Source organism: Microcebus murinus, chromosome 9, assembly GCF_040939455.1.
Source record: "Microcebus murinus isolate Inina chromosome 9, M.murinus_Inina_mat1.0, whole genome shotgun sequence".
Classification (NCBI taxonomy): Eukaryota; Metazoa; Chordata; class Mammalia; order Primates; family Cheirogaleidae; genus Microcebus; species Microcebus murinus.
In genome coordinates, this window is record NC_134112.1 from 90,214,343 (window position 1) to 90,229,785 (window position 15,443).

General features: G+C 35.4%; 1 protein-coding gene across 2 annotated transcripts in view; it reads right to left on the reverse strand.

The window, feature by feature from the left end:
- Positions 1-15,443, reverse strand: part of KDM7A (lysine demethylase 7A) — a 90,863-nt gene that overhangs the window by 48,477 nt on the left and 26,943 nt on the right. The window contains exon 2 of one of the 2 annotated variants that reach the window (XM_020289701.2): positions 1,951-2,036. In XM_020289701.2, the coding sequence (XP_020145290.2) occupies positions 1,951-2,036 (86 nt within the window). Of the gene's footprint in view, positions 1-1,388; positions 1,920-1,950; positions 2,037-15,443 lie in introns of those variants that run through there. The other variant, XM_076006656.1, reaches the window with a different exon arrangement.

Below are 15,443 nucleotides of genomic sequence, written 5' to 3' on the forward strand. Positions count from 1 at the left end.
CTCCTCAGGGATGAGAAGCATACAAAGGGCCCCGTAGCAGGCAAGCTTCTCTCTGAGGCATCATTACTCAAAGTGCAGTTTGTGACCCATTACAGATTATTTAATCACAATGTAGTGAGTATGACAAGTTTTTTTAAAAAAATTAAATCATACAGGAAAAATAGAAAATAGAGTACATCACATGTAGTAGTACATTATTCTAGCTCATAGTAACTTACTTAATATTTCATAGAAGTTAAATTCAAATTATTACATTTGGGCACTATATACTTAAATTCTAAACTAAAATTGTTATAAATTTTAGTTTCATTTCTTTTGAGATAACAACATTGTATTATTTACTTCTTCCAAGAATTACTCTCAGTCAACAATTATGTCAAGTTACAAACTACATACTTCAGTGCTACCCAGAGTAACATCCTTTAGAAACATTTATGACAATAAACTAGTCAATTACACATGAAATAATTCTACCAATTTTCTAACCTCAAGTTTTATATCATATAAAGTTATAACAAAATAGATAATCTGTATTTTATAAGGAAATATCTTAATGCATTCAGATGGCTTAAATTTCTAAGTCTCTTACAAAGAAATTAGGAAAATCATTAATATTCCTTATAAAACAGATGAGCAGTCAGCTACTAGTCTCTTTTCAAAAATTATTTACTTACAACATCAGAACAAAATTTCCATTCTATTAAAAAAAAGTACTAGGAAAAAGCTGCATTCAAAATAAAGAAGGTAGAGCCAGGCATGGTGGCTCACACCTGTATGTAATCCCAGCACTCTGGGAGGCTGAGGCAGGAGGATCACTTGAGGCCAGGAATTTAAAACCAGCCTGAGCAACACAGCAAGACCCCATCTCTACAAAAAATAAAAAATAAATTAGCTAGGCAGGGCGATACGCACCTACAGACTCAGCTACTAGGGAGGCTGAGGCAGGAGGATCGCTTGAGCCCAGGAGTTCAAGGTTACAGTGAGCTATGATCAAGCCACTGCACTCCAGCCTGGGCATAGAGTGAGATCTCATCTCTTAAAAAAATAAAGAAGTTATACAGGTTACCTACATTCAACCCAAGTGTGTACCAAGGTGTGTTCAGGCAAAGGTTTCTTCCAGTTTTAAAATGACAAAGTCTGTAGTTTTTCCTTTAAGTTTGTAAACACAAAAATGCTAGTTCATAGCTTAAAGTTTAAAAAGAAATAGTTATAATCCAAAGCCTTTTAAATATATTTTCTCACATTTGCACAACAACAATATTTCAATTTATTCTTCTGAAGCATCTGTAAAAGGTTCTGAAGCATCTCTAAAAGACTGAAAAATAAGTATCATTTTATGTATCATGTACACTCCAGAGGATATATGAGGCCTCCTTGCCCTCACCCACCTTCTTAGGAAAAACATTGTGGTCAGAGACTTGGTCTGGCCTTGTCCTTCGTACCTTACTTCCTCAGACCTCAGGAGAGGGGTTCCAAGCAGAGAGAATGGCTGTGCAGGACTCCAGGCCATATTCAATATAATAACCAAATTCAGAAAATATAAGTAATATTTTAGCTTATCAATGCTTTAATTTTCTCCTTAAGATACAAAGCATATATGTACATTAGAATAAAGTCTTACTCTGTATGCTGTCCCAAAATACCACTGAAATATCTTTTATTTGTGAAGAGATAAAAAACAGTTGAAATCAGTTTCCAGAATAAGAAAAATTTTACTTTACCACACTTCCCAAATTGAAAGCTTTGAAAATATGTACTTGAGCTTCGGGGCTCTGTGCTGGCAATTAAGAGTATTCTTCCCCTTAATCTTTTGACTTATTTAATAATTCAGACAAAAACTACATTCTAAAAATCTTCAGTAAAATCTTCCCCTATAGTTCTTGGTGGATGTAATATCAGGTACACATTAAGTTCAAAATATCAATTTTTATTTAAGCATCTAGTACTTACTCAAGGAGGAACCATGTAAAACTGTACAGTTGGGACAGTGATACAGGTCAATGTCAACAGCATGATGTTCTTCTACTCCAACACAGCTAAGACAAAGAAAAATAAAGTCAATATGTCAATAAGTTGAAAATCTTTACTTAACTATAATACAGTGGTTAGAATTTAGCCAAGAAATGTACAACAACCTCACCAACACATTTTGTAGAACAGAGAAACATATATAAGGAGAAATTTTATCCTCGTCTTTACAAGCTTGCTAAATGATTGTAGGGAAGAATGTACCCAAATATATGTGAAGTGATTCACTCTTAGCAGCAGCAGAGACATCAGAAATAACTAATTGCATGCCATAAAACCCTCAACCATTATGTAAATGCCACCTGTTATAGAATGAATGTCAGTAAGATATGAGTCAAAAGATAAATCATAATGAAAATCTGAAAATTATTTTGAGCCGAACAATGAAAATACTACATTATCAAAATTTGTGGGATGAAGAGCTTATAAACAGAAATGTATAGCTTTTAATGTATGTGTTAGAAAAAAGAGGCTGAAATTAATGTGCTGAACACCCACCTCAAGAAGTTACAAAAAGAATAGCAAAATAAACCTTAAAAACAGAGACAGAAGGAAAAATAAAGGTTAGGGGAGAAATTGATAACAAAGAAAACAAACATGTAATAGGGCATTAAAGCCAAAAAAAGATTCTTTGAAAAGATTTACAAAATTGGTAATCCTCAAGCAAGATCAAGGTAAAAGAGAGAAGACATAAATAATCAACATTAGGAATGAAAAGGAAGATATTATAAAAGAGGATAGTATGAACAATTTTATGCTAAGAGATTTAAAATTTTAGATATGGGCAAACCTGAATCATAAAGAAGTAGACTATGTGCACAGTCTTTTAACTATCAATTAGTAATTTTTAAATTAACCCACAAAGAAAACTCCAGGCTCAGATGACCTCACAAGCAAGTTCTATCAAATATTCAAGGAATAAATAATTCTGATATTATATCAAATTTGTTCCAGAGAGCAGGACAAAATGACTTACTAACTCATTTTATAACACCATAACCATGGTATCACAACTTGGAAAGGATCATTATAGGTCGCTCTCACTTATGAGCAAAGATGCAAATGTCAAGTTGGGTCTATCCCAGGAATGCAAGGTGGTTTTTAACGCTAAAAATCTTAATCAGTGAAACTCATCACATTAATAGATTAAAAGAAAAAAAAAATCATATAACCATTTAAAAAGATGTAGAACAAGTATTTGACAAAATTCAACATTTACTTATGATAAAAAAAAGCAAACAAAACTTAACAAACTTAGAGGACACTTCCATAATCTGCAAATAACATGGAAGCAGTCACTTTAAGAACAAGACAAGAACGGCTAATGTTCCACTTCTGGTGAACACTGTGCTGGAGGACTTAGCTAGTATAGTAGAATAAGAAAAACAATTAAAAGGTATAGGCATTAGAAAAGAAAAATAGAACTATCATTTGCAAATGCTACGGTTACATTTGCACAAAATGCAAAATAATCTATAAATAAATTATAAGAATCAATAAAAAGATTGCTAGATATAATATTAGTACATAAAAAGTAATATTTCCATATACCAAAAAAAGTGAAATAAAGCTAAAAAGTAAAATAAAACATCATGTACAACTGTATAAAGTTGCTAAGCACACTGGAGTAAATTTAACAAAAACTATGCAAAACCTTTTAGGGAAAATTATAAAACATTATTGAGACACTTGAAAAGAAGACCTAAATAAAGGAAGATATACATCATGATCATGGATTTGAAGTTCAATAATGTAAAGATATTAATTCTCCTCAAAATGATTTATAGATTCAATTTAATTCCAATCAAGATCTGTGGAACCTGACAGGCCAATTCTAAAATTAATGTGGAAATGTAAAAGGGCCATGAATATGCAAGGCATTCTTAGAAAACACACACACACAAAAAAAAAAATCCCCCCAAACTCCACCAGGTATTAAGACTTATTTTAAAGCTCCAAAAATCAAGGCAATATGGAACAGATGCCAATGTCCCAAAACAGATGCACGTATATGTGGACACTTATGTATAACATGTGAGCACTGAAGAGCACACGACAAGAATAGACTTTTCAATATAAGGTCCTGGACACTTTTTATACATCTGTAAGGGAAACAAAACAAAATTAGACACCTATCTTGCAACATAAAAGGTTCCAAAATAGATTATAAACCCAAACACATGCAAAAGGACAAAGTATAAAGGTGTATAACATAACAGAAAATATCTTTATGATTCTGTTGCAGGAAGAGTTGCTTAATCAAAACACAAAAAGCACTTTCCATAAGGCGAAAAACTGGTAACTTCAGAGACATTAAAATAACGTCTGTTCATTAAACTATAAAGAGCGAAATAATAAGCCAGAGTAGCAGAAGACATTACAATATAGATAACCACCAAAGGAATTATACCCAGAATATAATCAACTCCTACAAATCAATAAGAAAGAAAGGGAACCAATATAAAAATGAACAAAAGACTTGAATAGGCACCTCATACAAGAAAATCTAGTGGCTGATACACACATGAAAAGGTGTGCAGCAACCTCATAAGTAACTGGAGGAAATATAAATTAAAAGCACAATAAACTACTTCAGCATACCCACCAGACAGGCTAAAACTAAAAAGTCTAATGATACCAAGCATTGAAGATGATGTGGAGTAATAGGAACTTTAATATACTACTGGCTGGAGTATAATTTATACAGCCATTTTGGAAAGCAATTTTGCATCAAAACTGAAGAATCATATATTCTATGACCAAGCAATTCCTCTTTTAGGTAAATACACCTTAAAGAAACTCATACACGGCCGGGCGCTGTGGCTCACGCCTGTAATCCTAGCTCTTGGGAGGCCGAGGCGGGCGGATTGCTCGAGGTCAGGAGTTCAAAACCAGCCTGAGCAAGAGCGAGACCCCGTCTCTACTATCAATAGAAAGAAATTAATTGGCCAACTGATATATATATAAAAAATTAGCCGGGCATGGTGGCTCATGCCTGTAGTCCCAGCTACCCGGGAGGCTGAGGCAAGAAGGATCACTCGAGCCCAGGAGTTTGAGGTTGCTGTGAGCTAGGCTGACGCCACGGCACTCACTCTAGCCTGGGCAACAAAGCGAGACTCTGTCTCAAAAAAATAAAAATAAAAAAAAAATAAAAAAAAAAAAAGAAACTCATACACATGTGCACTAAGATACCTTCTTATATAGGGATGGTTACAGAATCATTATTTGTGAAGTCTATAAACAGTAAAATGAATAAATTACAGTATATTCTCATGACAAAATTCTATATGGCAATGAAAATAAAAGAACTATAGCCCCATGCAATAAATCAGCGAATTTTACAAATTAATCAACACTGAGTTTTAAAAAGATATAAAAAGTATATATACAGTATATTTTATTTATGCATAAAGTTCAAAACCATGGAAAGCAGAGCTTAGGGATAATAAAACTATAACTAAAAGCAAAGAACTTTCTTTTTTTTTTTGAGACAGAGTCTCACTTTGTTGCCCAGGCTAGAGTGAGTGCCGTGGCATCAGCCTGGCTCACAGCAACCTCAACCTCAATCTCCGCGGCTCAGCGATCCTACTGCCTCAGCCTCCCGAGTAGCTGGGACTACAGGCATGCGCCACCATGCCCGGCTAATTTTTTTTTTGTATATATATATATTTTTTTTAGTTGGTCAATTAATTTATTTCTATTTTTGGTAGAGACGGAGTCTCGCTCAGGCTGGTTTCGAACTCCTGACCTTGAGCAATCCGCCCGCCTCGGCGTCCCAAAGTGCTAGGATTACAGGCGTGAGCCACCACGCCCGGCCAGAACTTTCTTAACAGTAGGATAATAGTTTCCTATAGGGAGTTGTGATCTGGAAAGGATGGGAGAGGCGTCCTGGGTCCTGAGTGACTGTTATTATATGTGTGTATATTTGATAATTATTCATTAAACCGTATCATTTATGTTTTAGACACTTTTCTTTACTGTTACTTCACAGTTAAAATACTTTTAAGGATAAATTCTACCTACAACCATGTAAAAAATTAAGCAAACAAAAATCTTGAAATGTATTAATCTGATAACTACAACAAAATATTAAAAACAATGAATCAGAGATCTCCAGGTACCCCAAAACAAGCCTATTTCTCACCCAAAAGAACTCCAATATACTTAACAACCTTAAGGTCTTTGAGGTTGCTGCAATCCCAAAAAGTCAAAACCAACTTAGATGTCAAAAAATAACATGACATTGCTGTTTGAATATGGAACCCATGTAACTAAATCAAGTACTGTGTTTTAGCGAAAATAAGACAGGGTCTTATATTTATTTTTCCTCAAGAAGACACCCTAGGGCTTATTTTCAAGGGATGTGTTATTTTTTTTTAAGTATGGTACAACAATCTACATTTATTCAAATACAGTTAAGTCTTCTTCTTCTAGAACATCATCATAACGCTTGAAACCCCGAATTCCATCCTGAATTTCTTGCGAGTCTATTTCCTTTAGAACCACTGGCCCCAATCTCTCATGTTGAGCAAAAGAGCTCTCATGGGGCAGATGAGAAGGGCTGCTCCTCTTCCTTACCACTCCGCGATGAAATGCATGGGTTGTCCACATACGCTGCATAGCCACGCCCATCACTAGGTCTTATTTTCAGGGTAGGGCTTATATTGTGCAAATGCTTAGAAATCCTGGTAGGGCTTATTTTATGGGTAGGTCTTATTTTGGGGGAAACACGGTAATAACAATTTGCTTTTCAGTAGAACTGAAATTTACTTTATTTGTCCAGTTTGGGTTTACTTCACTTTTTCCCACAAAAAGCAAAGGGTAAATATGCTAATAGTTTAAAAATATTTTTTGAACTGGAAGACTATAAATTTCCAATCCAATAAAATAAACCTTATGCAAAATTATATATATATTTATGTACCATTCCTTTGGTCCATAGTTTCTTATAAGAGACTCAAAAAGGTTTCTGGAACCCAAATAAAACCTTAAGAATCACTGGATGGAGGATTCTCACTTCCCTATTTCAAAGTCACTTAACAAAGCTACAGTATTCAAGACAGTATTGTACTGGCATATGAACAGACATACAGATCAATGGAACAGAATGGAAAGTCCAGAATTAAACCCTTACATTTGTGGCCAACTGATTTTTGACAAGAGGGCCAAGATCATTAATGGAGAAAGAATAGTTTGTTCAACAAATGGTACTGAGATAACTCACATGCAAAAGAATGCACCTAGACCGCTACCATACACTGTATATGAAAATTAACTCAGATGAATCATAGACCTAAATTTAAGAGCTAAAACTATAAAACTCCTGAAACAAAGCATTAAGAGAAAATCTTCAAGACCTTTAATCAAGATATGGCTTTTCAGTTCTGATACCAAAAACACACAGGACAAAAGAAAACATAGGTAAACTAGACTTCACACTATAGTCTGAAGGCTTTTGTTTCTCAGCTTAGTTTGGTGTGAGAAAATTGACTAAGTATGGAACAAAGTAGAGAGGTGAAGAAAGAAAGTATAAAATGACTGATCTGGAGAATGAAAGACTAAGAAACACAGTAGCATTGCCAGGTAATGTTGAGAATCTACCTGAGGTTAGTAATAATGAATTCCAAATCTTTCTGCACAGTTATATGATTTTTTTTTCAGCAGTGTTCAGCCATATGGTACAGGCCCAGAGTAGGACGCTGGGTCCATCCAGAGTTGGGTTTTTTGTAGGTAAAGACCAGAAAGGGAATCTCAGATATTTACAAGGAAATTAATATAATGATTACCCATGAAATTTAAGCAAGACAAAAGAAGTGTAAAGACAGAAGGTAGTGAGAAAATGGTGAGATGATCTGAGGGGTCTCCATGTCCTCCCAGCATTGATTCCATGGAAAGCCCTGAGAGGTGATCTGTAAGCAGCAGAGGTTATGCTCACATAGTAGAATGTTTAGAATTTGATATTTCTGAGGAAGTATAGTCTATAACAGTGATAAAGTCCAAGTGTGATAACAGTGTGTGGCTAAGATGAGGCAAAGAAAAAGATCACTACAGATAAAAGAGATTTGCAAGAGCTATCTCTGCATTCAATGAAACAAAGTTAAAAATCAAACTGATTTTGAAAGTGAGGTTCATTAGCTGTCAGTAATAGATGTCACACTCCTACCAAAACAGAAACTCAAGGCTACAGATGCCAATTTGGCACTTCTAGAAAAACATGGTTTGTCTTATCACATCTTGCTCAACCCTACCTTGATTATGGCCACATTCGTTACTCTTAGGAAATGATGGTGATACCAAAAGAATTGTGAGAAAAAAAAGTTAGACATATCCTGAAAAAACTAAACCACCATATATCATAAACTCATCTACGAACATCTAAGATACATAAATAAGGTGACTCCCACGAGGCCTAAGGAAGAAAAAACAGACAGGGACATTCCAATTAGTTAAGAACACTTTGGGCAAAACTTGGCTATTACTCCTCTAAGATCCATGAGTTCCTCGCTTCAGCTTCTACTCTTCACTCCCACCCTCACCCCACATAATCTGTTTTACTAAGAAGTCAGTGGTGGCTTCAGCTTTTGACCACTTCTAATCAACTGGTAAAACACTTATAGCTACATTTCTTTTTAACTTTCAACCCTTAATAGTAAATTTGGTATATCAGTAAAAACAGTAAATTTAATAAATTAGTAAATTTGAAAAAACAATCCATTTAAATTAAGCATACAAAATATAATTTAAAAAATCAAATTAAACATAAAAAGTTAATGTTCCTAAACCAAGAAACTTATTTCAAAGAGCACTAAAAGGAACTACTACATATGCTTAAGTTTCTCTTTCAATGGGAGGGATAACTTCTCCCTACTCTTTATCAAACCTACCAATTCTACCCTTCATTCAATCCCATTAAAAAAATTATAGAATTACTATAGCTTTAGCAGGTATGTTAAGAACAACTGCAGTAGGACACAACAAAACCCAACTCAGAAAATAAATTTTGTAAAAATCACTTTCAAATCTGGCATATAACCTTCTTTAGTCTCTCCCATTCCATTTATTTTTCTTATAAAATTTTCTTCATATACAAATCGTCACACTTTTTCCTAACAGCAAAATGCTCAATGTTCATTAACCATTGTGTGTATGTGTGTGTGGGGGGAGGGGGGGTTCCTATGGGGTGACAATCTGACCTTTGCTAAATACCTTCCATCTATAGAAAAACAGCCTCACTGCCATTTGGTGAGTAGGGCCGTGACAACTTTAGCACTTTCTATTGTCTTAATCTTCTGAAATTGTTGCTTAGCTAGCATTTTTTTTGACACTTGATGAGAACTGAATTGAATTAATGACTAACAAGAATTCCCTAGGCTCTGCCAAACATTCTTTTTTTCCTCTCAGATAATGCTCCCATTTATAGTCTCTGCTCTTGGCGTTAGAAGAGTGGGTGGTCAAATTCTTTAAGATCTTATAGACAGTGGACTTCATTAGATATTCTTCTTGCTTCAAATGCTCTCTCCACTCTTCACCAAGCAATTTTACACTACCTAGCCTTCAAAGCCCAACTCAAATTCTTCCTCCTTGGTGAAACTTCAATTGATCACACCAAAGAAATCCTTCAACATTTTATTGATAATACATTCCCTACCAAAAGAGAAAGGCAGAAGAAAAAACCCATACTTCCACTTATTTATGGCCTAATATTGAGCTATTTTATATACCCTATTTCATGAATTGAGCTCCTTAAGACTTCTCAGTACCAAGTACACAATCACAGTGATTTCTGTTTATTATTAACTGTGCTGCAAACTCACTTGAAAACCACTGTTGTAGTAAAGTTTTTTAAAAGTCTGTTTGGCTTAAACTTTTTAAGAATTTGGTACAGAAACTGAAGGCAACAGTTGGTAAAAAGGAAAATATGTTTCAACATATAAATTAGATTTTTCATCTTTCCTAAGATGGTAGAAGGCTATGGTGATGAAATTTAGACATAGGAAATTCTGCTTCAGTACTAGTTTTCACATGTGTATCAGAAGTTCACTTTCTCATCCAAACCACCTAACTGCTCAATTTCTTCTTCACTATGGCATCTGACATAATCAGAGGGCTGAGTCATTGTGTGCCACTGAAGTCCATACAAATATCAACAATGGGGGACAGGGAATAGCCTTTGAGGTGCATCAACTACTAGAATATAGAGGATAGTTTATAACTTGTCCTTCATATTTCCTTTTATATCTTAACTCGGGGGTCAGTTTAGGTGAGGCAAAGCCTATCACGTCTAGTTCCATGCTACCAGATAAACAAGTATCAATTGGCTTTAGTGGGAAGCATAGATTGTGGAATTATAAAGATCTGGTTTGATTTCTAGCTCTACTTGTTCTGACTTTAGGTAAGTTTTATAATCTTCCTAAGCAGAAGCTCCCCTAGGATTAAACAGGACAGTGCATGTAAATATGTAAAGCATAGGGTTACGTATATAGTAAGCAACAGCACAGTAAATATATTAAGTAATAAGTGGCAATTATTAATATTATTATCACCACCTAAGTGGACACATAGGTACTACAGTAATAGGGTATTGGGCAGGTGGGGGGGGGAGGAGGGCAGGTATATACATACATAATGAGTGAGATGTGCACCATCTGGGGGATGGTCATGCTGGAAACTCAGACTTGTGGGGGAAGGGGGGAAAGGGCATTTATTGAAACCTTAAAATTTGTACCCCCATAATATGCCGAAATAAAGAGAAAAGAAGTATTTTTCAATAAAAAAAAATTATTATCATGGCTCTGTTCGGTACCAGTCAATCCACATTGCCCTAGTCAACAGCTTATTAGCTATGAGGCTTGAGCCTAAGTAGGAAACTGGGCTTTTATGATTGGGATTAATATTTTTTTCTTTAATGATGTCTCTTCACAGCACATAACAGGCACTTGAATGGCTATGTTTCAAGAAAAAAAGAGAATTTGTTTTCAACTTTTAATTGAGTTTTGATGGTTGAGTCTGTCTATGTCAGAATCCTGGCTCACCCACTTAGTAGCTGTGTGACTTTGGGTGACTTATTTTACCTGTTTTTCAGTCTCTTCATCTGTAAAGACGGAAGATGATTACAGTATCTCTTTCAAAGGATTGTTAAGAAAATTAATTAATATACATTAAATGCTTAGAATGGAAACTATAGACCAATGGTTTTGTTGATTAAAAAACTTCATTATGCTAGCCAGTAAGAATAAGACTTACTGACTTAATAAGTTGACATTCTTACTAAAAGTAGTAGGACACCAAACGGCACTTTCACTTATAAATTAACAGTTTTATACAATGTTTTAATCCTAAGATATATCACTTCATTACCAGATACTGCCTAAGGTAAAAATTTACAAGTTATACATAAGAAATATTTTCAGTGAAAAATCAAACTGGTAATTAATGATTAAATTCAGAAAAACGCAATTTCTATTATTTTCTTGCTGACACATAAAACTATTTTCACAAAATTAAATGCTTTTCTTTATAAATTGAGTATGCCATATTTTGGCTTTTGTGAAGATTATATGTTTGACACATTAAAGCTATTTATTGACATACTAGGTGCTTAACTATTATACATTTAACAAGGGGTCTGAATTAAGTGCATAGTCTGAACCAAATTTTCTTTGGTTCACAATAATCTCGGAAGATGAGACACTTTGCCTACCTCTGACAGCTGGGCTCATGCTTCCAATTGTCCCAAGGCACCCACTCCCCGCCCCAAGTTATTTCCAACCAGCTGACTAAGAGCATCTATGTTAATAAGTGTGAAGGGAAGAAGACAATAGAAAAAAGAACTGAACAAAGAACTTGAGAAGAAAATAAGGCGGGTTGAAGAACCAAGAGGTAAACTCAGTGGCACAAGATATATCCCTTAAAAAGCTGAAAATCCAGCTGGTTCGAAAGTAGTGAGTTATTTCAATTGATTGTTCAAATCATTTACAGATTGAACTCCTTGTACTACTCTTTCCCCTCTTCTCACTACTGCACTTGACTGGTCTTAAGAAATAAATAAACATTTTTTTAAAAGTTGAAAATCCAGGCCAGGCATTGTGGCCCACACCTGTAATCCTAGCACTCTGGGAGGCCGAGGAAGGAGGATCACTCAAGGACAGGAGTTGGAAATCAGCCTGAGCAAGAGTGAGACTCCATCTCTACTAAAAATAGAAATAAATTATCTGAATAACTAAAAATATATAGAAAAAATTAGCCGGGCATGGTGGCACATGCCTGTAGTCCCAACTACCGGGGAGGCTGAGGCAGAAGGATTACTTGAGCACAGGAGTTTGAGGTTGCTGTGAGCTAGGCTGACACCACGGCACTCTAGCCCAGGCAACAAAGTGAGATTCTGTCTCAAAAAAACAAAAAAGTTGAAAATACAGTTGACAAGTTTCTAGTGAAATTTGTTCCCTGATAAATATGAGAAACATATACATCAAATATGATTTACATGTTAAGAGAGTAAATTATTTGCTTGAGTACAGAAAACATGCTTGTTATTTTGCTTGTCATTGTCTGGCACCTGGCACACAAAGTGGGCAATGCAAACAGTAAATGGATCCTTATGAATAAGCACAAATAAACCATTCTCCCATGAAGGTAACGATTTCTATTAGAATATTCTAAAGAAGGAATCAGTATTTAACGTTTTGGAAATATCCAAAAACCTAAATATATTTGCTTTTTTCAGTATCCTGTGGTCATTCCACCAGTCATTCACCCATCTACTTTTTGCCTAGCTGGCTATGTATGGAGAATGTTTATAGAGACTAAGGGAAGCTAGAACGCAAACGGCACCCAGTAGATCTACTATTTTGTGAATATAAAGACTATTCTGCCAGGCGTGATGGCATGCACCTGAATTGTAGCTAGAAGGGAGGCTGAGGTGGGAGGACCGCTTGAGCCTTGGAATTCAAAACTAGCTGTCTCTGAAAGAAAATAATAATAAAATGACCATTCTTTCATTTATAACTAGTAATACAGCAAATAAATGCTATCCCAAATATTATGTGAGAACTTAAGAACTTTGTAAATCATCTTGGGGGAGAAAAAACTTGCCATGATAATAAAGGATAAATAGTATCAATTTTGTAAAGGTTTGCTTGGCAATGTTTTTAAGTTAACGAAGGAATTAAAAAGCATATTATCAGTAATGTCTATCTGAAGTGTATATATATCAGTATGAGGATCTACAATAGATGTGAATATTCACATGCATCTCTTACACATAGGTATTGGAGTGAAAGACATGTAGAAGAAAGTGATTCCTTTTGCAGAGCAAGTTTTATGGTGTAATTTACTACCTGCTTCTCTGCCCATTTCCACCACTCTTAAACGTTAGGGAAAGGTAAAACAGCAGTGAGCACCTATAGCCCAAAAGTGGAAAATGGAAAAACCTTTCTGTTTCTACCTGATTTGACCATCACACAGTGTCCCCTCAATAAATAAATAAAGACACCCTGCTGCCTTTGTGTATTTTTGACTGATGAATTCCACTTAATAACTGTAGCAAGGAAGAAACATTATACAAAAGTTACTATATAGAAGTACATGAAATGTTTACTGAGTCCAGTTTCCTGTGAAATGAAGGATTTCAGAAATTAACATTCCAAGAAAACTTTCTAAAACCCTGTTTGCCCTCAGTCTACCTGTAGCTCCCAAACCTGGCTGTGCATTATAATTCCCTGTAGAGCTTTTTACAAGCTGCTACTATACAACCTCTCAAAAGAATGAAGCACCTCTCTAAGAAGGGATATGAAAAGATCTCCAAGATATGCTGTAAAGCAACCAAAGCCAGGTGCAGAACAGTTTGCATAATATGCCCCTTCCCCTTTATAAATGCAAGGTATATGTCTTGAAGAAATTGGTAGCAGTGGTTGCCTCTGAGAAAGAAAACTGAGTGGATGCAGAATGGACAAGAAAGAGAACTGTTTTCACCATATATAACCTTCCATATACCTTCTGAAATCTGCACTATGCATTGTTTATTTTAAAAAAGAAAAACACATTCTGAGCCCCACCTTCGACCTACAGGGAAAAGTTAATGGGTGTGGCCCAATAATCTGTATTCTTAACAAGCTCCCCAGGTGATTCTTTTGCTGTAAGCTCAGCAGAGAAATGGTATTGGGGAGCTACTGATCTAAAACCCTGGCATAAATGCTAGCACAACACTTAACTCACAGTCATTTCCTATGAAAACTTTGTTACTCCAATTAGACTTTAAGCTCCTTAAAGATATGGGTAATATTTAATAATTCAGAATTTCCTATTCCCCACAGATCTACCTAAAGCTGATTACATAGTAGATCCTCATAAAATATTTACTGATTGACACAAAGCAGGAATACCAAGCACATCAGGAAGGCATTAGTTTGGGCTACTATCCTGGAGCCTGTTTAAAGATAAATTTTGTTTTCTTCTTCTTACTAGGGTCGGAGAAAGATAAATAAATAAACAAATAAGTCCAAATTTGCAGATAGAAAAGGGTAGAAAATGAATGTGAGGGGAAAAAATATATAAAACTGATGAAATTTTTTCCCAAGATCTTATTCTGAAATGTCTGTATATTTTGTCAATGAAAAAGGATACAGTATTCTTGACAGTTTACGTTCAGTTGTAAGTACAATTCTGTTGTACAAATGTATATATTATGCCCATTTACTATGTTTTCCTCTCTTGTAGCTCCTAAGTGTCCCTATCTTAACTTGATTTTCCAAACAGGATATCTAATAAAAGAATAGATAGACTATAAATAGAAACAAATAGATTTTCCAAGGATGAACCAATAGTCATCAGAAACTTTACAATCCATTCAAGTCAGCAATGGTATGTTGAAAAAAAAGAAGAAGAAACTTTCCAATCTGTTTGACAGTTTTATTTTCCACTGTGAGTGCAGGAAGGAAAGCTGTATTTTCTAGGGCCTAATAACACCTATAGGGCCAGGCGCAGTGGCTCACGCCTGTAATCCTAGCTCTCTGGGAGGCCGAGGAGGGCGGATTGCTCAAGGTCGGGAGTTCGAAACCAGCCTGAGCAAGAGCGAGACCCTGCCTCTACTATAAATAGAAAGAAACTAATTGGCCAACTAATATATATAGAAAAAATTAGCCGGGCATGGTGGCGCATGCCTGTAGTCCCAGCTACTTGGGAGGCTGAGACAGAAGGATCGCTTGAGCCCAGGAGTTTGAGGTTGCTGTGAGCTAGGCTGATGTCACGGCACTCACTCTAGCCTGGGCAACAAGCGAGACTCTGTCTCAAAAAAAAAACACCTATAGATGATTTATACAGGGATAAGAGATAATAGCAACTTATATATCAAGGACACTTAGGGATGAGTCAACTACAAAGGACAGTCAACTAAAGCAGATCAAGCACATCCAGTTTCC